Source organism: Heterodontus francisci, chromosome 10, assembly GCF_036365525.1.
Source record: "Heterodontus francisci isolate sHetFra1 chromosome 10, sHetFra1.hap1, whole genome shotgun sequence".
NCBI classification, from domain to species: domain Eukaryota; kingdom Metazoa; phylum Chordata; class Chondrichthyes; order Heterodontiformes; family Heterodontidae; genus Heterodontus; species Heterodontus francisci.
The window spans coordinates 81,882,051-81,905,512 of record NC_090380.1 but is presented as its reverse complement, the minus strand read 5'-3'; the positions used below and the strand labels follow the sequence as shown (position 1 = coordinate 81,905,512).

General features: G+C 42.2%; 1 protein-coding gene across 4 annotated transcripts in view; it reads left to right on the top strand.

Moving 5' to 3' along the window:
• LOC137374575 (E3 ubiquitin-protein ligase DZIP3-like) overlaps positions 1-23,462 on the top strand; it is a 153,449-nt gene that overhangs the window by 70,647 nt on the left and 59,340 nt on the right. For all 4 annotated transcript variants that reach the window (XM_068040875.1, XM_068040876.1, XM_068040873.1 and 1 more), the window contains exons 18-24: positions 2,947-3,002; positions 5,471-5,759; positions 10,026-10,148; positions 10,356-10,474; positions 16,783-16,851; positions 21,403-21,499; positions 22,431-22,534. In XM_068040875.1, the coding sequence (XP_067896976.1) occupies positions 2,947-3,002; positions 5,471-5,759; positions 10,026-10,148; positions 10,356-10,474; positions 16,783-16,851; positions 21,403-21,499; positions 22,431-22,534 (857 nt within the window). The remainder of the gene's footprint in view (positions 1-2,946; positions 3,003-5,470; positions 5,760-10,025; positions 10,149-10,355; positions 10,475-16,782; positions 16,852-21,402; positions 21,500-22,430; positions 22,535-23,462) is intronic.

Genomic DNA, 23,462 nt, shown 5'->3' with positions numbered 1-23,462 from the left:
TGCAATCCTGTTACTCCTTCCGAAGTGAATCACCTCACACTTTTCCGCATTAAACTCCATTTGCCATCTCTCAGCCCAGCTCTGCAGCCTATCTATGTCCCTCTGTAACCTACAACATCCTTCGGCACTATCCACAACTCCACCGACCTTCGTGTCATCCGCAAATTTACTAACCCACCCTTCTACACCCTCATCCAGGTCATTTATAAAAATGACAAACAGCAGTGGCCCCAAATCAGATCCTTGCGGTACACCACTCGAAACTATACTCCAGGATGAACATTTACCATCAACCACCACCCTCTGTCTTCTTTCAGCTAGCCAATTTCTGATCCAAAGCACTAATTCACCTTCAATCCCATACTTCTGTATTTTCTGCAATAGCCTACCGTGGGGAACTTTATCAAACGCCTTACTGAAATCCATATAGACCACATCCACGGCTTTACCCTCATCCACCTGTTTGGTCACCTTGTCAAAAAACTCAATAAGGTTTGTGAGGCACGACCTACCCTTCACAAAACCGTGCTGACTATCTCTAATGAACTTATTCTTTTCAAGATGATTATAAATCCTATCTCTTATAACCTTTTCCAACATTTTACCCACAACCGAAGTAAGGCTCACAGGTCTATAATTACCAGGGCTGTCTCTACTCCCCTTCTTGAACAAGGGGACAACACTTGCTATCCTCCAGTCTTCCGGCACTATTCCTGTCGACAATGACGACATAAAAATCAAGGACAAAGGCTCTGCAATCTCCTCCCTGGCTTCCCAGAGAATCCTAGGATAAATCCCATCTGGCCCAGGGGACTTATCTATTTTCACACTTTCCAAAATTGCTAACACCTCCTCCTTGTGAACCTCAATCCCATCTAGCCTAGTAGTCTGTATCTCAGTATTCTCCTCGACAACATTTTCTTTCTCCACTGTAAATACTGACGAAAAATATTCATTTAACACTTCCCCTATCTCCTCCGATTCCACACACAACTTCCCACTACTATCCTTGATTGGCCCTAACCTATCTCTAGTCATTCTTTTATTCCTGATATACATATAGAAAGCCTTAGGGTTTTCTTTGATCCTATCCACCAATGACTTCTCGTGTCCTCTCCTTGCTCTTCTTATCTCTCCCTTTAGATCCTTCCTGGCTAGCTTGTAACTCTCAAGCGCCCTAACTGAGCCTTCACGTCTCATCCTAACATAAGCCTTCTTCTTCCTCTTGACAAGCTCTTCAACTTCTTTAGTAAACCACGGCTCCCTCGCTCGACAACTTCCTCCCTGCCTGACAGGTACATACTTATCAAGGACACGCAGTAGCTGCTCCTTGAATAAGCTCCACATTTCGATTGTGCCCATCCCCTGCAGTTTCCTTCCCCATCCTACGCATCCTAAATCTTGCCTAATCGCATCATAATTTCCTTTCCCCCAGCTATAATTCTTGCCCTGCTGTATGTGCCTGTCCCTGCCCATCGCTAAGGTAAACCTAACCGAATTGTGATCACTATCACCAAAGTGCTCACCTACATCTAAATCTAACACCTGGCCGGGTTCATTACCCAGTACCAAATCCAATGTGGCATCGCCCCTGCTTGGCCTGTCTACATACTGTGTCAGAAAACCCTCCTGCACACACTGGACAAAAACAGACCCATCTAAAGTACTCGAACTATAGTATTTCCAGTCAATATTTGGAAAGTTAAAGTCCCCCATAACCACTAGCCTGTTACACTCGCTCCTGTCAAGAATCATCTTTGCTATCCTTTCCTCTACATCTCTGGAACTATTTGGAGGTCTATAGAAAACTCCCAACAGGGTGGCCTCTCCTCTCCTGTTTCTAACCTCGGCCCAGACTACCTCTGTAGACGAGTCCTCAAACGTCCTTTTTGCCACTGTAATACTTTCCTTGATTAACAATGCCACACCCCCCCCTCTTTTACCATCTTCTCTGTTCTTAGTGAAACATCTAAATCCCGGAACCCGCAACATCCATTCCTGTCCCTGCTCTACCCATGTCTCTGAAATGGCCACAACATCGAGATCCCAGGTACCAACCCATGCTGCAAGCTCACCCACCTTATTCCGGATGCTCCTGGCGTTGAAGTAGACACATTTTAAACCAAGCTCTTGCTTGCCAGTGCCCTCTTGTGTCCTTATAACCTTATCCCTGACCTCACTACTCTCAACATCCTGCACACTGGAACTACAATTTAGGTTCCAATCCCCCTGCTGAATTAGTTTAAACCCCCCCGAAGAGCACTAGCAAATCTCCCCCCCCAGGATATTGGTACCCCTCTGGTTCAGGTGAAGACCATCCTGTTTGTAGAGGTCCTACCTACCCCAGAAAGAGCCCCAATTATCCAGGAAACCAAAATCTTCCCTCCTACACCATCCCTGCAGCCACGTGTTCAACTCCTCTCTCTCCCCATTCCTCACTTCGCTAGCACGTGGCACGGGCAACAACCCAGAGATAACAACTCTGTTTGTTCTCGCTCTAAGCTTCCACCCTAGCTCCCTGAATTTCTGCCTTAAATCCCCATCTGTCTTCCTACCTATGTCGTTGGTGCCTATGTGTACCACGACTTGGGGCTGCTCCCCCTCGCCCTTGAGGATCCCAGAAACACGATCCGAGACATCATGTACCCTGGCACCTGGGAGGCAACACACCAACCGTGAGTCTCTCTCGTTCCCACAAAACCTCCTATCTGTTCCCCTAACTATGGAGTCCCCAATGACTAATGCTCTGCTCCTCTTACCCCTTCCCTTCTGAGCAACAGGGACAGACTCTGCGCCAGAGACCTGCGCCAGAGACAATGTATTCAACCTGCATCAACACCAGATTTAATTAAAATGTGAAATCATAATTTCAATGGAAAGTAAGGCAAAGTTTAGCAGCCCTCTTGTGTGGATGAAATTTTCTGAAACCAAGTCCTTTCCTTCCAGGCTCAAATAAATGAAGACAATCGAAATACAGCTCCAGGTGCAGCAACTGACAAATGGTAAAGTTCCTTTTTAATAGATTGAACGTCTTTACATGAACACTTAGCTGGCAGAATATTACGTTTTCAGTTTTCTCATAAACTCATTTATACACATTTAGATTTAATTCAATTATGTTTCTCGACAGATTAAGGATTGGTTAACAGGCAGAAAGCAGAGAGTAGGAATAAACGAGTCATTCTCGCGTTCACAGGCTGTGACTAGTGAAGTACCGCAGGGATCAGTGCTTGGCCCCCAGCTGTTCACAATACATATCAATATGGATGTGGGGACCAAATGTAATATTTCCAAGTTCACAGATGACACACAGAATTGGGTGGGAATGTGCATTGTGAGGAAGATGCAAAGCAACTTCAAGGGGATTTGGGCAGGCTAAGTGAATGGGCAAGAACATGGCAGATGGAATATAATGTGGGAAAAAAGTGAGGTTATCCACTTTGGTTGGAGGAACAGATGTGCAGAGTATTTCTTAAATGGTAAGAGATTAGAAAGTGTAGATGTTCAAAGGGACCTGGGTGTCCTCGTCATTAAGTCACTGAAAGCTAACATGCAGGTACAGCAAGCAACTAGGAAGACTAATGGTATGTGAGGATTTGAGTACAGGAATGACGAAGTCTTGTTTCAATTATATAAAACCTTGGTTAGACTGCACTTGGAGTACTGTGTACAATTTTGGTCCCCTTACCTTAGGAAGGACATTATTGTCATAGAGGGAGTGCAACGAAGGTTCACCATACTTGTCCCTGGGATGGCGGGATTGTCCTATGAAGAGAGATTGGGGAAACTGGGCCGGCATTCTCTTGAGTTTTGAAGAATGAGAGGTGATCTCATTGAAAGCTGCAAAATACTTAAAGGGATAGACAGGGTAGATGCAGCTAAGATGTTTCCTCTGGTTGGGGAGTCTAGAAACAGGGGGACACAATTTCAAAATAAGGGGGAAGCCACTTCGGACTGAGATGAGGAGAAATTTCTTTACTCCGAGGGTTGTGAATCTTTGGAATTCTCTACCCCAGAGGGCTGTGGAAGCTCAGTCATCGAGTATGTTTAAAGCAGAGATTGACAGATTTCTAAATACCAATGATATAAAGGGATATGAGGATAGTGTGAGAAAAAGGCATTGAAATGGATGATCAGCCTTGATCATATTGAATAATGGATCAGGCTCGATGGGCTGAATGGCCTACTCCTATGTTCCTCAACTCCTGCTTCAGGTGTGGATAAAGGACGCCTCTTGTTTGTGCTTATCAATATGGTGGGCAGCGCACTTCCAGTCAGAAGTGTGTGTGTGCTGCTTGCTCGCCATTCTGGGCACATAGATGATGTAGTGCCTGAAGAAAGGGCTAATTTTGAGGTTCCTATTTTCAAGATGTTGATTATTGAAGAGAGTTCAAAGAAGGTATGAAATTCTTTGAATGATTTCAGCACTGAGAAGTTGTATATCTGGTTAAGAGCAGGTTTGAGAATATTAAGGACGTGTAGATACTGCATGAAACTCCTGGTCCTGACTTTGCTGGGCATGTGGAAATGCTGTCCTATGGAAGGCTTTACCTTGAAACTATGACCCTGCTTTGAGGAAGAAGTCAAGCATCCTAGAGCAGGGCGATTGGAAGTTGGGATTTTAGCCTCTTGCTTGGGGGCATAGGTAACTTCCAAAGGTGAGAGTGGAGGGAGCTGGTTTACATGTTGTACAGAGTGTATGTGGGTTCCACTGTATACCATTCAAATGGTAGTAGTTCATTCCTCCCAGATTGAATTGGAGGCTCACTACCAAAGGAACAACACTGAGCTTTGGAACCAGGCAAATCATCTTTCCTCTCTATTCCGTGGAGCAGCAAGGTACCATTCTGAAATGACAGCAGGTCTGCAGGTTTGGTGCCCCAGTAATACTGCTATTGGCATGGACTTCTGTTTTAATATATAAATTACCTTGCCCCCAGGATTTGGGACAAGTCATGGCAGGAAGCGAGTCGCAACCAGAAGTTCAGCCCTACACATTTCTAGTGACATGACAGGGCTACTGGAATTCCTATGTTAATGCATCTCGGAAGTAGAATGAAAGTTTTATGGTTACTTAGATGGGCATTATCAAGTTTTGTTTGAATTGCTGATGGATGAGCATTAAGTGGATTGGGTAGGATTCAAGATAGGATGGATTTTACCTGGAAAGAAAAGCGTGATTGGCCATTTTTCATTCTGAGGATTGGCACTCTTGGCATGAGTGCATATTGTCTCTGTGCAAAGATTCAGTGAAGATGTGGGAAATGTCCTGATCTAGAAAACAACGTGGGAGAATCGAGAGAAACCCTGTGAAGTTTCAGGGCCTATATTTTGCACAAGTGAATAGAAGTGAATAATTAACTGTCAAGCCTTTCTTGCAAAATAGAACCAAACTTTAGCTGCAGTTTGTCATCTTTATTAGTTAACAGTAAATTGGTTCCATAAACTGACTGCGTTTTATTTGTAACAGTGAGGCCCTTTCAATTCCTGTGCAAGAGAACCAGTTGAGTGAGAATGAAGGCAACAAGCAAGTGGCAAATTCCAGCTCTGATGTTTTTGCATTTAATATCATTGCACCAGCGTCATCACTACTGGCATTGGATACTGTGACTGACAACAATCCCTCTTTAATAAGTCATGAAGTCAACAAACATGAAGATTCGCCTGACCAAACTTACCAAAGTGATGGAGAGCTGGATGACATTGACAATACTCTCATTGATGAGAAGTCCACTGCTTCCTCAGAATATGCCTTGTCAGTAAGTTTGAGTTTGTGATCTATCTAAATAGATTTTTTAAAAACTTACTGCACAGTGTTTGATACACATTAGAAGTCAACTCAAATACGGATGAGACATTCTTAGAATTAAACCAAAATTTTCTTTAGTTCAGGGTAAATGTTTCCTGTGGAACAATGGACGTTGAGTTTGCCATAATCATTACGTTAAAGGCATTAGTGTCAATTTTCAGTTGTTTTGGGCTGATTTAGTCCCTATTTACCCACGATCGTTGTACGCATCACTAATGTTAATATTGGTGCTATGCAGATTTAAAATCAGACAATGTATCCAATACAAAATTAAAACAGAAAATGCTGGAAATACTCAGCAAGTCTGGCAGCATCTGTGGAGAGAGAAGCACAGTTAATGTTTCAGGTCTGTGACCTTTCACCAGTTCTGATGAAAGGTCACAGACTTGAAACGTTAACTCTGCATTTCAAAGGAAGATAAGCTCTGACATAATGTCAGCTTATGCCAGTTTCTTGAAGCTTTCAGTAAACTTCACAACACTTAGGTCAGGTGAATCATCATTCTTTTCCTGCAGTTGGAGACTTCTGTTTCTGATTTGTAAACTAACTTTTAAGGTTTCCTTGTTCGAATTCACCTTTTATCATTTATTTATGTCATAATGGTGACCCAGTCCAGTCATGCTTATTTCTTATCATACTTGTTGAAACATAAAGTTTCAGTACAGTTCTAACTTTGCATCAAAGCAAACATTTTAATTAGGCAAAGTTTAGCTGTGAAGAATGGTTGTTTGCAGAGCTGTAAACCTCACAGTGAGACTTCCTGTGTTTTTTCCCAAGGTCTTTGAAAAAAACAGTCTTACAGCATTCCACAGTTTCATGTCACTTTAAGAAACAGTTTTACCTCTGCAATGCATGTTGGCAGGATTTGGCCAATGTCTATACAAATGGCTACAGCAAAAAGCACTTTGCTTTTTTATCTAAACTATTGATGCCCCCTTGGTTGAATAGCTTTTGCAAATCTCAACCACAAATTTCACTTAAAATACCATAATTAGTCAAGATAATTACAGATTCTTAGTTTCCTCCAGTTAAACACTGAGAGGACTGGAGGCATCATCTTCAGCCCTCGTCGCAAACTCCATGCTTTTCCCACTGATTCCACCTCCCTTCTATCTGAGGTTGAGCCACATTGTTCTCAACAGTGGCATTCTATTTGACCCTGAGTTGAGTTTCCAACTCCATATCCTCTCCAAGACAAAGACCACCTACTTCCATCTGTATAACATCACCCATCTCTGCCCCTGTTCATCTGCTGCCAAAATTTTACCCATGTCTTTGCCATTTCCAGACTTGAATATTCCAATGCTCTCCTAAATCACCACTGTCTTTCTTAAACCTCAGATCATCCAAAATTCTGTACGCCTTTCAGTACCAAGTCCCACTCAACCATCGCTGTTATGATTACTGACACACTGTGATTCCCAGTACCCCAGGGCATCAACTTTAAAATTGTCATTCCTGTATTCAAATCCCTTCATGGCCTCAGCCCTTCCTACCTCTGTTACCTTCTCCAGTCCTACATCTTCCGACTCTGGTGTCTTGTCCCAAAATATCATCGCTCAATCATTGGCAGCTGTGTAGGACCTAAGTGGAATTTGTTCCTGCCACCTCACTCCCTTTTCCTCCTCCCTCTTTTAATACCTTCTTAAAATCCACCTGTTTGACCAAGGTTTTAGTCACCACTCCTAATGTCTTTGGCTTGGTGTTAATTGTTGTCTGATTGCACTTCTGTGAAATGCCTTGCGATATTTTTGTATGTTAAAGGCCCTATGCAATATTAAATGTAAGTTGTTGCGTACTACTTGTGATTGATGAACTTCATGTATGTTCTGGATTGTGCAAACAGAATGTCATGTGATGAAATGGGCAATGGCAGCGTGGTTGTAAAATTGGCTAAGGGACAGAAAGCAGAGAGCAATGATGAATGTTTATTTTTCAAACTATGGGAAATGCAATGGAACAACTGCTCTGTTTGATGTATTAATGACCTGGACTTGGGTATAGGGCACAATTTCAAAGGTTGCAGATGATGTGAAACTTGGAAATGTAGCCAACAATGAGGAGGATAGTAACAGACTTCAGCAGGACATACAGACTGGTGAATGGGCCAACACATGGCAGAGAATTGAGAAGTGATGCATTTTGATTGGAAGAATGAAAGCTAATGTAAACTAAATGGTAACATTTAAAGATGTTGCAGGTTAAGAGAAACCTCGGGGTGTGTGTACACAACTCTTTGAAGATGGAAAGTGAGAAAGCTGCTTTTAAAAAAATGCATTTGGGATCTTTGGCTTTATAGGTGGAGGCAGAGAGTACAAAAGCAAGCAAGTTATGCTCAGCATTTACAAAACTTTAGTTAGGCGTCAGCTGGAGTATTGTGTTTGATTCTGGGCATCGCATTTTAGGAAAGATGTCAAAGTCTTCGAGTAGGTGCAGAACAAATTTACCCAAAATGGTACCAGGGATGAGGGGCTTAATTATGTGGAGAGACTGGAAAAGCTGGGATTGTTCTCCTTTAAATGGGAGAAGATTTGATAAAGGTGTTCAAAATCATGATCAGTTTTGATAGAGTAAACAAGGAGAAACTGTCTTGAGTGATGCAATGGTTGGTAACCAGAGGACACAAACTTAAGCTGATTGGCAAAAGAACTGGAGGCTTAGTTTAGTTTAGTTTAGAGATACAGCACTGAAACAGGCCCTTCGGCCCACCGAGTCTGTGCTGACCATCAACCACCCATTTATACTAATGCTACATTAATCCCATATTCCTACCACATCCCCACCTGTCCCTATATTTCCCTACCACCTACCTACACTAGGGGCAATTGCTATCAACCTGCTAGTCTTTGGCATGTGGGAGGAAACCCAAGCAAACACAGGGAGGACTTGCAAACTCCACACAGGCAGTACCCAGAATTGAACCCCGGTTACTGGAGCTGTGAGGCTGCGGTGCTTGCCACTGTGCCGCCCATAAACATGAGGCAACATGAAGAAACATTTTTTTACACAATAAGTTGTTGTGATCTGGAATGCACTGCCTGAAAGGGTAGTGGAAGTAGATTCAGCAGCAACTTTCATCATGGCCATATGGCCTCCTATCATTTCATGATTTTATATGCATAAAAAGTCTATCAAAACAAATTGCGTTTGTGAATTTTTAATATTATTGAAAATGTCAAAAGGATTGTAATGTAGAACTGGCGAAAGAAGATAACCACAGAAAATTAATTTAAAAAGCTCAGTTCCATACTTTAGTGCAGAGCAGCAACCCTCTAAATTACTGCTGATCTGTCTGTACTTCAAAGTAAATACAGCTTACTGAAGGCATGGAGCAAAGTTCTTTATTACCCTTTTAGGTCCCAAATGAAAAAAAGAAAGACTTGCATTTATTTAGTACTTATCACATCTCTGTGGAATATCTCAAAGCGCATCACGTCCAAATGGATTACTTTTGAAACACAATAACTTTTTTTTAAATTCATTTTTTCATGGGATGTGGGCATCACTTACAGGCCAGCATTTGTTGCCTATCGCAGATTGCCCTTGTACTGAGTGACTTGCTCGGCCATTTCAGAGGGCAGTTCATTGCCGTGGATCTGGAGTCACGTGTAGGCCAGACCAAGTAAGGACGACAGATTTCCTTCCCTTTGAAGCACCATTACTGAAACTAGCCCTCAATTCCAGATTTGTATTAACTAATTGAATTTAAATTCCATAACTACCAAGGTGGGATTTTTACCTGTGCCCCCACATAATTAGCCTGGGCCGCTGGATTACTACCTCAGTGACATGACCACTGTCCCTCCGTGTTATGCAAGATATATTTTGCTGAGGACTTTTCCATGGCTACTGTTAATACCATTTTATGATCAAAAGAAATTCTCCCATGGCACAAGACCATTTATTAAACTAATTTCCTCTCTTTTAGGGTAGAGAACTGATTTGCTGTCTGGCATTTCAAGAAGCACTCTCGCCCAATGAGGGTATATGAGTTTGAATTCTAATCAAGGCTGAATCAAAGTTTGCAATAGAGTATAGCCCTTTTGGTGAGCTTTATCCACTATGAATGGACTCAGCTATATATCATTATATTTGCTGGGGCACTCCATAGTAGATTTTTGGCAGTGATAAAAGCATAAATACAGTAATGGAGTCAATTGTTTCGATACAGGAGCTACCCTTGAGAGAGATTAAGCTATTTGATTTTCTTTTACAGGATTTTTATTCGGCCCCACTGGTAGGTGATGGAGCCATCAAAATGCAGGAGCACATATGGCAAAATGTGAAAGAGGAATCTGAAATGAGGCTAAAGTTAATTGCTCTACAAAATGAAAACAAAGTAAGTTTTTTTTCAAAAATGTATTGCACTTGTAACTCATTCAATCCTGCCCACATATGGTTAGAACTTTTAAAACAGTCACAACCATCTCTATTGAAAAATGATAATGGACAGGTCATTTTGTAGCTATTGTACTGATTGCTGTTGGCTTTACCACACTCAATTTTTTTATTTTAGCATCTGTTTTAATTGTTTAAAATTTTACAGGCTCTTGCAAAGAACTTCGACCAATTGATGATTAAGCTAAAGGAGGAGCAACAACAAAAAGCTAGTGCAAAAAACCTGTATTCAAGACTCCAAGAACATTATCAGCTGGAATTATCTAGGTATGTTTCAATAGCGAATCTGCGCAGTGTACATCTCATAATTAAGATTGGCTTGGATTTTGCCATCAGTGATGAAATTATGGTACTTACCATTGACCGCAAAGAAATCTGTCAAAAAAAATCTAGTGAACTCGGTGGCATGAATTTCACCATTCCCAACATTAGTTTCATTCTGGTGTCAGCTATAGGGGATCTCTGGAGTCCAACAACAGTGATGTCATCAAGCAGGCTAAGTAGCCAATCACACTGAAAAGAATCTCTCACAGGACAAACCAGGAAGTAACAAGCAGGTTTTATCATTCACTTTCTACAATTTTACAGAAAGCAAAATAAAGACTGGGACATACACATAGGATTTTGGTAAAACTTTAAAAAATCTTTATAATTTATTATTTAAAAAATCTATTTGCAACTTTCTAATCCTCTAGCACCTCCCCTGTATCTAGGGAAGATTGGAAGATTATGGCACGCCCTTTCACCATTTCCATTCTCACTTCCTTCAACAACCTGGGATGCAAGCCATCCAGACCAGGCAACTTATCCAGTCGAAGCATAGCCTGCCTTTCCAGTAAATCTGCCTATCAGTTTTCACCCTATCCATTACCTCTACCATCTCCTCCTCTACCAATATTTTCTCAGCATCCTCTTCCTTAGTAAACACCGATACAAAATATTCTTAAGTATTCTAGTCTTTTCCTGTGCCTCTATATATACATTGCCCTCTTTGATCCTCATAGGCCCCACTCTGCCTCTTAGTACCCACTTACTGTTTACATGGTGGCAGAAGATTTTTGGGTTAACTTTTTATATTAACTGCAGTTATATTCTCTCTTTGACAGTCTTATTTTCCTCTTCACTTCCCCTTTCAAACTGTTGTATTTGGCCTGGTTCTGGCTTACAGAATTCATCATACATTTTTTTTTGTTTCATCATATTGTCTATCTCCCTTGTCATCCAAGGAGCCCAGGCTTTGGTTTCCTTACCTTTCACCCTTGTTTAATGTACCTACCCTGTACCTGAAATACCCACTCCTTAAAGATCACCCATTGTTCTATTACAGGTTTCCTTGTCAGTCTTTGGTTTCATTTTACCCTGACTAGATCCCCCTCTCATCCCATTGAAGTTAACCCTCTTCCAATTTGGAAGTTCTACTTTAGATTGTTCCTTGCTCTTCTCCATTACTGATCTAAACTGTATGATCAGACCCTAGGGCCAGAATTTGCACGCACCAATGAAGGCTCTTTAAGGGCAATTACTGCCCAGTTAAGGGCCTCATCCTGCCGCCGTGCAGGATTGCTTGTGATCTCCTGGGGGTGCTGGGGTGGGGTAGTGGGGCCTTGTTCAAAGCCACAGTGCCTGATCCAGGGACCTGGCATTGGGAATGGGGGGGGAGTCGGGGGGTCAGCTGAGAGCGACCCCCCCCCGCCCCACCCCCCCACACCACCTCCTCCGTGAAACCATTCCCACCATAACATACCTCTGACCTGGGTTGCTCTGCAATCCTGGACCTCTAGTGGGTGTATTTCCCACAGCAGCCACCACCTCCCCAGTGGAGCTGCTGAGCAAAAGAGGTGCTGGCCACTGATTGGCTGGTAGCTGTCGGTGGACGGGGCTTCCTGGCCCAGGGTCCTAATTCCGGGAAAGGCCTGACAGTGGCCTGTTCGTTGTCTGATTGGCTCGTCATAAGGCAGGCCTTCACCAAAAGGGGAAATGTGGGTCTGGTGCCAAATCCCCGTTGCCTCCATAAAACTCCCCCCTTTGTATCCTGGAATATTAACCGCCAGTCCTCACCATTTTTAAGCTACGTTTCTGTTATTGCCACTACATCTAATTCGCACATGGCTATTTGTGCTTGTAGCTCACTAACTTTATTCATCATATTTAATGCATTTGCATATAGGCATTGTAAATGTGTCTTTGTATTCCTCATAGTCATGCTTAGTCTGCTCCTATCTAATATTGTAGTACTTCCTTTGGTAGTGCTCTCTAACAGTCTCACTCCTTTATGCACCTTATTCCTTTTTTCTATTTCTGTACACTGGTGTCCATTCCCCTGCCAATTTAGTTTAAATCCCACTGATGAACCTCTCCATGAGGATATTGGTCCCAGTCCTGTTGAAGTGCAACCCGTCCCTTTTGAATAGGTGCCTCCTGCCACAGAACTGGTACCAATGCCACAAGAATCTGAAGCCCTCCCTCCTGCACCATGCTTCAAGCCGCACATAGATCCTCCTGATCTATTATTACACTCACTAGCACATGGCACTGGGAGGCCCTATTTTTAACTTCCTCCCCAGCTCCTGAAAATCTATTCTTAGGACCTCAGTAGCTGCTCTCTGTTTGTCGTTGGTCCCAACATGTACCACAACTTCTGACATACTCCCTTATCCCTAGAGAATATCTGCACCCTCTCTTGTGATGTCCTTTACCTTGGCACCAGGGAGGCAATACTATGCGAGACTCTCAATGGCAGTTATGGAAATAACTGTCTGTCCCCCTAACTATGGAATCTCCTATAATGACTGCATTTCTACTCTTTGCTGTTCATTCCTGTATAGTCCGTTGCCCATTGGTGCCATGATCTTGACTGCACTCCTTCAAGGTGTCATCACTCCCAGCAGTCTCCGGTTTGAGAGCGGCACACACCCCAACGACTCCTGCACCTCCTGCCTCTACCTACATTTCCGGATGGCCACCCATCTACTAACCTGAACTCTCTGCCTGTAGGGTGACCACCACCCAGAACGTGCTATCCAGGTAACGGTCATCCTCCCTGATGTTGCACAGTGATCCCAGCTGCCCCGCAATTCTGAGCTCGAGCACCAGCAGCTGGAGAAACTTTGTACACACATGTTCCCCCAAGACATCTGAAGTATCCTGAAGTTCCCACATTGCAAGCAACAGATCTGTGCTGCCCATCCATGGTCTAAGAAAAAATCTCTGTTCCCCTTTTTTCGAATCTAGTTAATAGCTTGTAAAAGCAATTTTAATTAATGCCTCCAGACCTACTCTGTGCTAATATTCTTAATACTAATTCTCTTATTGTTATGCTTAACCCAATTGAAATTTGTTTGTTAGTTTAACTAGTTAAACTAGATTTAAGACAGTAATTTATAGCTTTCTGCCCTAGTTTTTTTTTTAAAAAAACCTAATCACCAATCAATCACCTACCTGTTGAACTCTGATGTCACTCTTGCTTTTTGATCAGGTCTACACTTGCCCCTGCTCTCGCGCTCTCTCTCTCTCTCCCTTTCCTTTTTTTTCTCTCTCTTTTGTTCTCGACCGCCGCTACTAGTGTCTCTGATTAGGTCCATGCTATTTTCCCGCTCACGGGCGTGCTTTCTCTCTCATCCTCTGCTACTGGTGTTTCTGACGAGGCCCATGCTATTTCCCCGCACTCTCCCTCTTTTATCTCTCCCTCTCTTTTATTCTCTGCCACCACTGCTTGTGTCTCCAATCAACTCCCAACTGCACTCTGTAGAGGAGGGGGGACATCACTGACAGCAACTTCTGAATTTCCACATTTAAAAGAGCTGAACTCAAGAGGTGAGGTGAGAGTGACTGCCCTTGACATCAATGCAGCATTTGACCGAGTATGGCATCAAGGAGCCCTAGCAAAACTAAGGCAAATGGGAATCGGGGGAAAGCCCTCTGCTGGCTGGCGTCATACCTAATGCAAAAGAAGATGGTTGTGGTTGTTGGAGGTCAATCATCTGAGCTCCAGGACATCACTGCAGGAGTTCCTCAGGGTAGTGTCCTAGGCCCAACCATCTTCAGCTGCATCATCAATGACCTTCCTTCAATCATAAGGTCAGAAGTGGGGATGTTCGCTGATACTGGCACAATGTTCAGCACCATTCGTGACTCCTCAGATACTGAAGCAGTCCGTGTAGAAATGCAGCAAGACCTGGACAATATCCAGGCTTGGGCTGATAAGTGGCAAGTAACATTCGCACCACACAAGTGCCAGGCAATGACCATCTCCAACAAAAGAGAATCTAACCATCTCCCCTTGACATTCAACAGTATTACCATCGCTGAATCCCCCACTATCAACATCCTAGGGGCTACCATTGACCAGAAACTGAACTGGAGTAGCTATATAAATACCGTGGCTACAAGAGCAGGTCAGAGGCTAGGAATTCTGAGGCGAGTAACTCACCTCGTGACTCCCCACAGCCTGTCCACCATCTACAAGGCACAAGTCAGGAGTGTGATGGAATACTCTCCACTTGCCTGGATGGGTGCAGCTCCAACAACACTCAAGAAGCTCGACACCATCCAGGACAAAGCAGCCCGCTTGATTGGCACCCCATCTACAAACATTCACTCCCTCCACCACCGATGCACAGTGGCAGCAGTGTGTACCATCTACAAGATGCACTGCAGCAATGCACCAAGGCTCCTCAGACAGCACCTTCCAAACCCCCGACCTCTACCAACTAGAAGGACGAGGGCAGCAAATACATGGGAACACCACCACCTGCAAGTTCCCCTCCAAGTCACACACCATCCTGACTTGGAACTATATGGCCATTCCTTCACTGTCGCTGGGTCATAATCCTGGAACTCCCTTCCTAACAGCACTGTGGGTATACCTACCCCACATGGACTGCAGCGGTTCAAGAAGGCGGCTCACCACCACCTTCTCGAGGGCAATTAGGGATGGGCAATAAATGCTGGCCTGGCCATCGCTGCCCACATCCCATGAATGAATTTTTTAAAAAAAATAGAGTTTGGTGTCAGTTTTACAGAGTAATGATAGCACATGTTGACAATTTCAACATCATTGCAATTGCAAAATCCAGGGAAATATATGTTGTAGTATCCAATTCCTGTTTGCTCTGCATGAAAACTGCAAACCACAATATGCCCTTTTTGTGAAGTGATGAAACCATATGCCTGTTTTCAAAGGAAATGTTGATATTCAGAGGGTTTTGGGGCTCCTTGTACACAAACAATAGAAAGTTCACATGCCGGTACAGCAAACTGTGTGTTAGCCTTTCTTGCAAGGGTACTGGAGCATAAGGGTCACGAAGCTTGATGCAATTATATAGCACTTTAGTGAGAGCCAAACCTGAAGTAATGTGTACAGTTTTGGCCTCCTTTCCGAAGGAAGGATATACTTCCCTAAGAGGCAATGCAAACTGTTCACTAGATTGATTCCCTCGGTGAGAAGCTGTCTTATGAGGAGAGATTGCATAGAATTCTCTGGAATTTAGAAGCATGACAGTTGATCATATTGACATGCATCACAGTGTAGATGTTGAGAGGCTGTTTCACCTGGTTGGTGAGTCTAGAAGTTGGGCTCATGGTCTTTATTTAGGTCAGCTACTTCGGACTGAGATGAGAAGAAATTTCTTCAGTCAAAGGGTTATGAATCTTGGGAATTCTCTACTGCAGAGGGCTGTGGCTGCTTACTAAATGAGTATATTCATGACTAAGATTGATAGGTTTTTGGGCACTAAGGGAATCGAGGGATATGGCGATAATGCAGGAAAGTGGATTTGAGGTAGAGGTTCGGCCATGATCTTGATGAAGGTTAGTATGTAGGTACAGCAAGTAATTAGGAAAGCTAATAGAATGTTATCATTTATTACGAGGGGAATTGAATACAAAAGTAGGGAGGTTATGCTTCAGTTATACAGGACATTGGTGAGACCATGTCTGGAATACTGTGTACAGTACTGGTCTCCTTATTTAAGGAGGATGTAAATGCATTGGAAGCAGTTCAGCGAAGGTTTCCTAGACTAATACCTGGAATGGGCGGGTTATCTTATGAGGAAAGGTTGGACAGGCTAGCCTTGTATCTGCTGGAGTTTAAAAGAGTAAGAGGTGACTTGATTGAACATATAAGACTTTGAGGGGTCTTGACAGGGTGGATGTGGAAAGGATGTTTCCTCTTGTGGGAAAATTTAGAATTAGAGGTCACTGTTCAAAAATAGGGGGTCGCCCAATTAAGACAGAGATGAGGAGAAATTTATTCTCTCAGATGATCGTGAGACTTTGGAACTCTCCTTCCACTGCCTTTTGAGGAAGAGAGTCTTTTGAATATTTTTAAGGCAGAGGTAGATAGATTCTGGATAACCAAAGGGGTGAAAGGTTATTGGGGATAGGTGGGATGTGGAGTTGAGGCTACAATCAGATCAGCCATGATCTTGTTGAATGGTGGAGCAGGCTCGAGCTGCTGAGTGGCCTACTGCTGCTCCTAATTTGTATGTTCCTATGAATGGTGGAGCAGGCTCAATGGACTGTATGGCCTACTCCTTATTTTATGTTGCTGTAACATTGTTGCTTGTGTCCTTTAGGTTAAACCAGCAACTTCAAAGCAAAGAAGAAGAAATAAAGAAAATTGCGTTACAGTTTGCAAATGAACGGTAAGATCTCTGCCAAAGCCACAAGCATTAATTAGTGCTTTAATAAAATGTTTCTCAGTTTCAATAAGCTGCGAAAGTGAAGAATAAGTCTGAAGGCAGTTCAGCAGTTTCTCAGTTGTTCTTAGTCAGAAAAGCTAATGCACTGGAGTCCATTCTTTTAACCGCATCAATATCGCTTTCTTATGGAGTTCAGGGTTCATTCAATTTTAATGTTCCAATGCACATTTGGAAAAACAATATAAGGAATTGCAGTTCAGTCTGCTTCTCACCCTGCCCCTCCACATCAAAAATTTGTCTTCTGTTCTGGCAGCAAGAGTAGGTAATGCTGTAGGGAGATCCCAGGCTTCCCCTGTGATGTGAACAGAACCTATTCCCTAACTGATACATGAGGCAGAGTGGACAAAAAAGGAAAATTAAGGAGGCAACATCGAGGGCATGAAGGAACTTGGCTTTAACCATATGGAGCAATGGGATTCAAATAAGTAAGAAAAGAAAATGTTGGAAGAGTGAGTAAATTCAAAACACCAGATTCAAAAAGAAATCACCAAACAGGAAAAAAAGAAGGGAGTTGGAAATAAAAATAGGTTGGAATAGGAGAACCAGCAAGAAGAGACAAAGATTGTGAAGAGGGCAGCAACATGACAGTAAACAGTAAGTTTTAAATATTCTAGCCTAACCACAGAGAAACCAAATCCTGTATACTCAAGTAAAAATGACACATGGAAAGTACTCCACTGTTTGCTTCTGTTATGACCTCAATAAAACCCGAGATATGAACTCCCCAGACCAATTTAAATAAGTACACGGCAAGATTTAACATTTTAAGGCTTCATAGGATCATAGGAAATAGAAGCAGGAGTAGGCCATTTGGCCCATTGAGCCTGCTCCACCATTCAAACAGATCCTGGCTGATCATCTACCTCTATGCTATTTTTCCCCACTATCCCCATATCTCTTGATGTCATTTGTATCCAGAAATCTATCAATTTCTGTCTTGAACATGCTCAATGATTGAGCTTCCACAGCCCTCTGGGGTAGAGAATTTCACAGATTCATCACCCTCTGTGTAAAGAAATTCCTCCTCATCTCAGTCTTAAATGGCCTGCCCCTTATTCTGAGTTTATGTCCCCTGGATCTAGACTCATCAGCCAGAGGAAACATCCTATTCACATCTACCCTGTCACGCCCTGTAAGAATTCTGTAAATTTCAATGAGATCACCTCTCATTCTTCAAAACTCTAGAGAATACAGGCCCAGTTTCTGCAGTCTCTCCCCATAAGACAATCCCACCATCCCAGGGATTAGTCTGGTGAACCTCCGTTGCACTCCCTCTATGGCATGTACATTCTTCCTTAGATAAGGAGACCAAAACTGTACACAATATTCCAGGTGCGGTCTCACCAAGGCTTTTTACATTTGCAGCAATACATCTTTACTCCTGTACTCCATTCCCCTTGCAGTGAAGTCCAACATAAAATTTGCCGCCTTAATTGCTTGCTGCACCTGCATACTCGCTTTTTAGTGACTCGTGAACAAGGGCACCCAGGTCTCTGGACATCAACACTCCCACCCCCTCACCGTTTAAGAAATACTCTGCCTTTCTGTTTTTTCTAATCAAAGTGGATCACTTCACACTTATTTACATTATATTCCATCTGTCATGTTCTTGTTCATTCACTTAGCCTGTCCAAATTCCCCTGAAGCGTCCTTGCATCATCCTCACAACTTACATTCCCACTTAGTTTTGTGTCATCAAATTTGGAAATATTACAATTGGTCCCCATATCCAAATCATTTTACTGTAACAACTAAACTAAAAATCAACATTAACTAAACAGCACTTTGTAAGTAGCTAATAGACTACGTTACAGAGGAAGTTAACTTACTAAAACACTTGAAAACCCCACACCAAATATATACGTTACTCAATGTCCTCATTGAAACAATATCTTTGCAGTTAAAAGTCCCTCCCAACTGCAATGGGTTGGATCTCCCAGTCCTTCTCAAAGTTAATGTCCTTGTCACTTACTACTTCTTTTATTTATTTAGAGATACAGCACTGAAACAGGCTCTTTGGCCCACCGAGTCTGTGCCGACCATCAACCACCCATTTTATACTAATCCTACATTAATCCCAAATTCCTTACCATATCCCCACAATTCTCCTACCACCTACCTATGTTGGGGGCAATTTACAATGGCCAATTTACTTATCAACCCGCAAGTCTTTGGCTGTGGGAGGAAACCGGAGCACCTGGCGGAAACCCACGCGGTCACAGGGAGAACTTGCAAACTCCACACAGGCAGTACCCAGAATCGAACTCATGTTGCTGGAGCTGTGAGGCTGCGGTGCTAGCCACTGCGCCCTGAGCACTTCCAACCTGGACTCCCGTGAATAAGGCAATTTCTGGTGACCTCGTTGGTCTTTTTTCTTCCTTTGCAAACCTCAGCTTTCGTATTGAGTTCAGGTTTTGGCGGCCTTTTGCGGTATCAGTCTTCTGAGAACAGATGTTTTTTCTCTCTCTCTCTCCTGAGGTTGCCAGTGATGGTCTTTGTCTTCCAGTATTCCTTACAGCCTCTAGAATTCTGAATGTCTGTTGAATTTATCCAGAATCAAAAGTCAATAGCCATTTTTCTTTTCAGTATGCAGAGTCCACAGGTCTGGCCACAGCAGAACCACCCGGGCCTTCCTTTGTTTGCAGTTGTTAAAAATTTCAACTCGAGTTTGCACCTTCAGGGCCCCTGGCTCCTTGTTTATGATCTGCAAGTCTGGGAGAGCAAATCTCTCATTGTCCAGGTGTTACAATGTTGCATTCTGCTTTCAAAAGGGTCTTTGATCTGGGTACTTTGTACATATGGTAACCAAGATCCCTGGATTATTTCCGGGCAGACTTGGTGTGAGATCGTTAAAGATCATGGTTTTTAAAAACATAATGATACTACAAAGTCCGGCATTCATAACAGCTTTCTTACCTTTTTCCCTGATGTAAGTTTGATATAATATCTAGAGGAAACATTTGAGTACATTATTGGGTCATTGATACTGTTCCATGTAGAGATTTTGGAGGGAAAACTTTCTGTATAAGATGTGATGGTGTAATTTGTCACTTTATCTTCTGATGAGTTTGGAGCTAGTGATGCCATTAATCCCCTTTTTGAAAAAAAGCCATTGTAAGGAACTATTTTGAGCAGTTTTTTTATTGCTACCTTTTTATTATGCCTGTTAATTGAATTTCCTGACACTGGAGGAAGAATTGCTATGATAATTGCATTTCAAGACATCAAAAATGCAATTTTGGAAAATGTTTACAATGTCACCACACATTGCAACCAGAAACAATTCTTCTACAAAATTCAGGCTTGGTAACTCCAAGCCTGAAACACCGATGATGGCATCAGCACACCCTGTTTGAATGAAATTTAAGAAAAAATTGTCAGGGCGTTGAAGATGACAGTGTCTCCAAAATACAACTGTAATGTCTCGATCATATGAGATAGATTGTGCTGCATTTAAGCACAGTTTTGAAATAAGATTTGACATGGCATTAAAGACCATCTCAATTTTAATCCTTTAATTATTAAATCTTCTTCAAAGGATGGTTCTCCTTGCAATTGTGAAAATGCACACTATATAAAATGTTTTTTATTTGATCTTTAATATTTTTGGGTGGAAATTTGTTTTAACCATGTCAAACTAAAGTATTTATATGTACAAAGAACATTTTTCTTTATAGAATAATTAAAATAAAATTAAGCAAATGATCTATCTATTGTTCTTGCATAACACAAGTGTTCAGCTTTTCAGATGTGTGAGTATCTAATCACTTGGGTTACAGTATCAGTGGTTCAGTCTAGCAGCAATTGCTACATAACAATTGTCACTGCATCCAACTGATTGCGATTTTTGACATGATGTGGTATTTGTGATGAAGCCTATAAAAATGCAATAGATTTTATTTAATGTTGAACATGAGCGAGGGAACTATGAAAGATTGCCCTAAATAGACAGGCATCAGTAATTACAATCAGCAGCACAATGTGAATACAGTGAGGTTACAAATCCCCACCTCAATGCTCCCTCACAATTTGGACCATTAAATCACAATTTACTGCAGTCATGTGTGAACTCCCTGGGCAATGAAACTATTATCACAATCTAGAGCTTTAGAATGAAATACTGTCCATTATTTTCTTACAATATCATTATCCCTCAACGTGGATATTGTCTCCTATTGGCAACACTGAGCAGACTGGTAATCTTTGTTCAGTTAGAGCTGCTGCTGGCAAAGTGTGCCCACAATGAAATCAGGCCATCTTGTAAAGTTCACAATCTGTTCTAAAAATAAATAACTAATTTTAAAATAGTAATAATGAGTATTCTGGAGTAATATCAATATTGAAGTCTCCTCTGGTTTTGGGTGGCTGTCATAAACTCCTTGGGTTTAACTTGTGTTCTTGTAATATCAAGTGAACTTCTTGATTGAAATGTCTGCTCCCCAGGCATCTATTCATTTGGTAATACTCACAACCCTCTTGCTGCTTCTATGGCAGGTCACTCTGGAATAAGGATAAAGCTAAACTAGAAGATGTAACTGCAAAAAACATTGTAAAGTTAGTAGAGGCAACAAAGCGAGCGGTAGCTGCAGAGGTAAGCGTTATTGCTAATCGTAAAGCGGAGATGAATTTTTTCTAATTATTGGATGAATTTGTGAATTTTGGAGGTGTTTACCACCATAAGAATATATTTTGTTAATAAAACTGTCAATCTAAGTTGAGACTGCATTTTGTGGCTATCTTTATCAAGTTTTCAGACAGCAGAGAATGCTTATTGGGGAGGGCGGGCTGCATAATCAAGTATTACATCCTATAAATGCTGTGAGTCTCAGTCAGTCCCTGAAGTGGTTTGGTGGAGTTATTTGGAGTTTTTTTCAAATGCACAGGGACAAGGATATTTCAGAATTACAGATTTTGTGTAACTGCATTCACATAGGAAATTATCTTGCCCTTATTAGCAGTTTGAATAATATACCCATCAGTATTCACTCCTAGCAGGAGCGGCTGCATAGCAAACAGGAGTAATGACCTCCACAGGCTGGAGGTGCTGAGGCCAATTCTCCCATCCCCAGCTTTACCCCTGATGCAGTTTCCTATGTGACCATATTATCATGGTCCTTGTTTTATATTGAACACTCTGAGCAATGCAGCTCAGGGTTCTGTTTGAATTGACAACAGCTGCCAAACAATGAGCCTCATCCTTTAGGGAACAGTCTCAAGTCTCTATCTCCCTTCAACTTACAGCCCCCTCCTCCTGCCCCACCATGTTATACTCATTGTTTTCTTCCTTTACTAACAATCTCCTGAACTGCCTATTATGCCTTAATGTACTTGTGTGTCTTGCATGTCTACACAGTATGTTACGGGGAAAAAAAACCCTCCAGCTTTATCCTCTGGGTTGCATATCCCCAATAGATTCCATTTTGTGGTGAAAATGTGAATTGTTGTGTTTGACCTTACCATAATTCATCAGGAGTTTGTTACATACTATATGTGCATTTGTATATATTTAAATGTTTTTTCAGGTTTTATTTTTGGAGTGTCGTAGGGATAATGGCCTCTTCCAATTGCAACAAGCTGAGCAAGATTGTTCAGTTCAACTTAGGGCGGCAGAAGAGAATGTGACACGGTGAGTGGACTGTCTTAACAGATTTGACATAACTAAATGTCGAATTTATATGTTGTTCAAGGATGCATGTTATTATCATCAATATCCCTGCAGTATGTACTAGTGCCCCACTATCTTCCACTATAAATAGATAGACTCCATGGCCTTAGCAATGGGAGAGTTTACCCATCCTCGAAGTTAGATAGCAATTTGTCAAGTAGGGTCTGCTGAGAATTGCTGTCCTCCCGTGCAGTAATATTGACACAGGATAAGAGGAAGAGGAACTGCCGATTTCCCTCGGATGGAACTCCTAGTTCCAGCACTGTTTAAAAGTAGTTAGATGAATATCAAAAGAAAGGTCGCTGGAGGCTGAAAAGAAGTACCTGTAAAAGAACCTGGATGATAACACAAATATGAATGCAGTAAAAGGAGTTTCTTGACAAGTGATGGAGTGTTACAAATTCCTACTCTAGCACCCCTGTTTTCTCTTCCTCACTTGTGCACTGTGACTTACCTGTTGCTACCTGCCCAAGCTCGTTAACTGGTTTTTTGAGGAGATGTGTACTGTTGTGTTTGCAAAAGTTGGTGAGAGAGGTTCAGCTTGTTATCTTGTTCTGGCTCATTGGCAGGCTGCTTTTTCAGCCTTAGAATGGCAGAAGAGCAGTATTTGAAATTTACCTACAGGTCACCTGTGCCAGATGGCACAACTCTGCAGCAGCCTCTATGCTGACCCTGTGCCTGTGGAGGCAGTTGCTCTGAGGTGTACCAAGAAAATGGTGGTGGAATTTATGGCAGATGCAGATTGTCTGTCTGCTGCTGTCTGATCTCCTAGCATATCTCTCTTTCATCTGTCAATTCAGCCTTCAAATACTGTAATTAATATACTTTGAAAAAAACAGATATTAGACTTTTAATTTAAGCTAGTGCCCTGATCTGCAGTGAGTTTGTA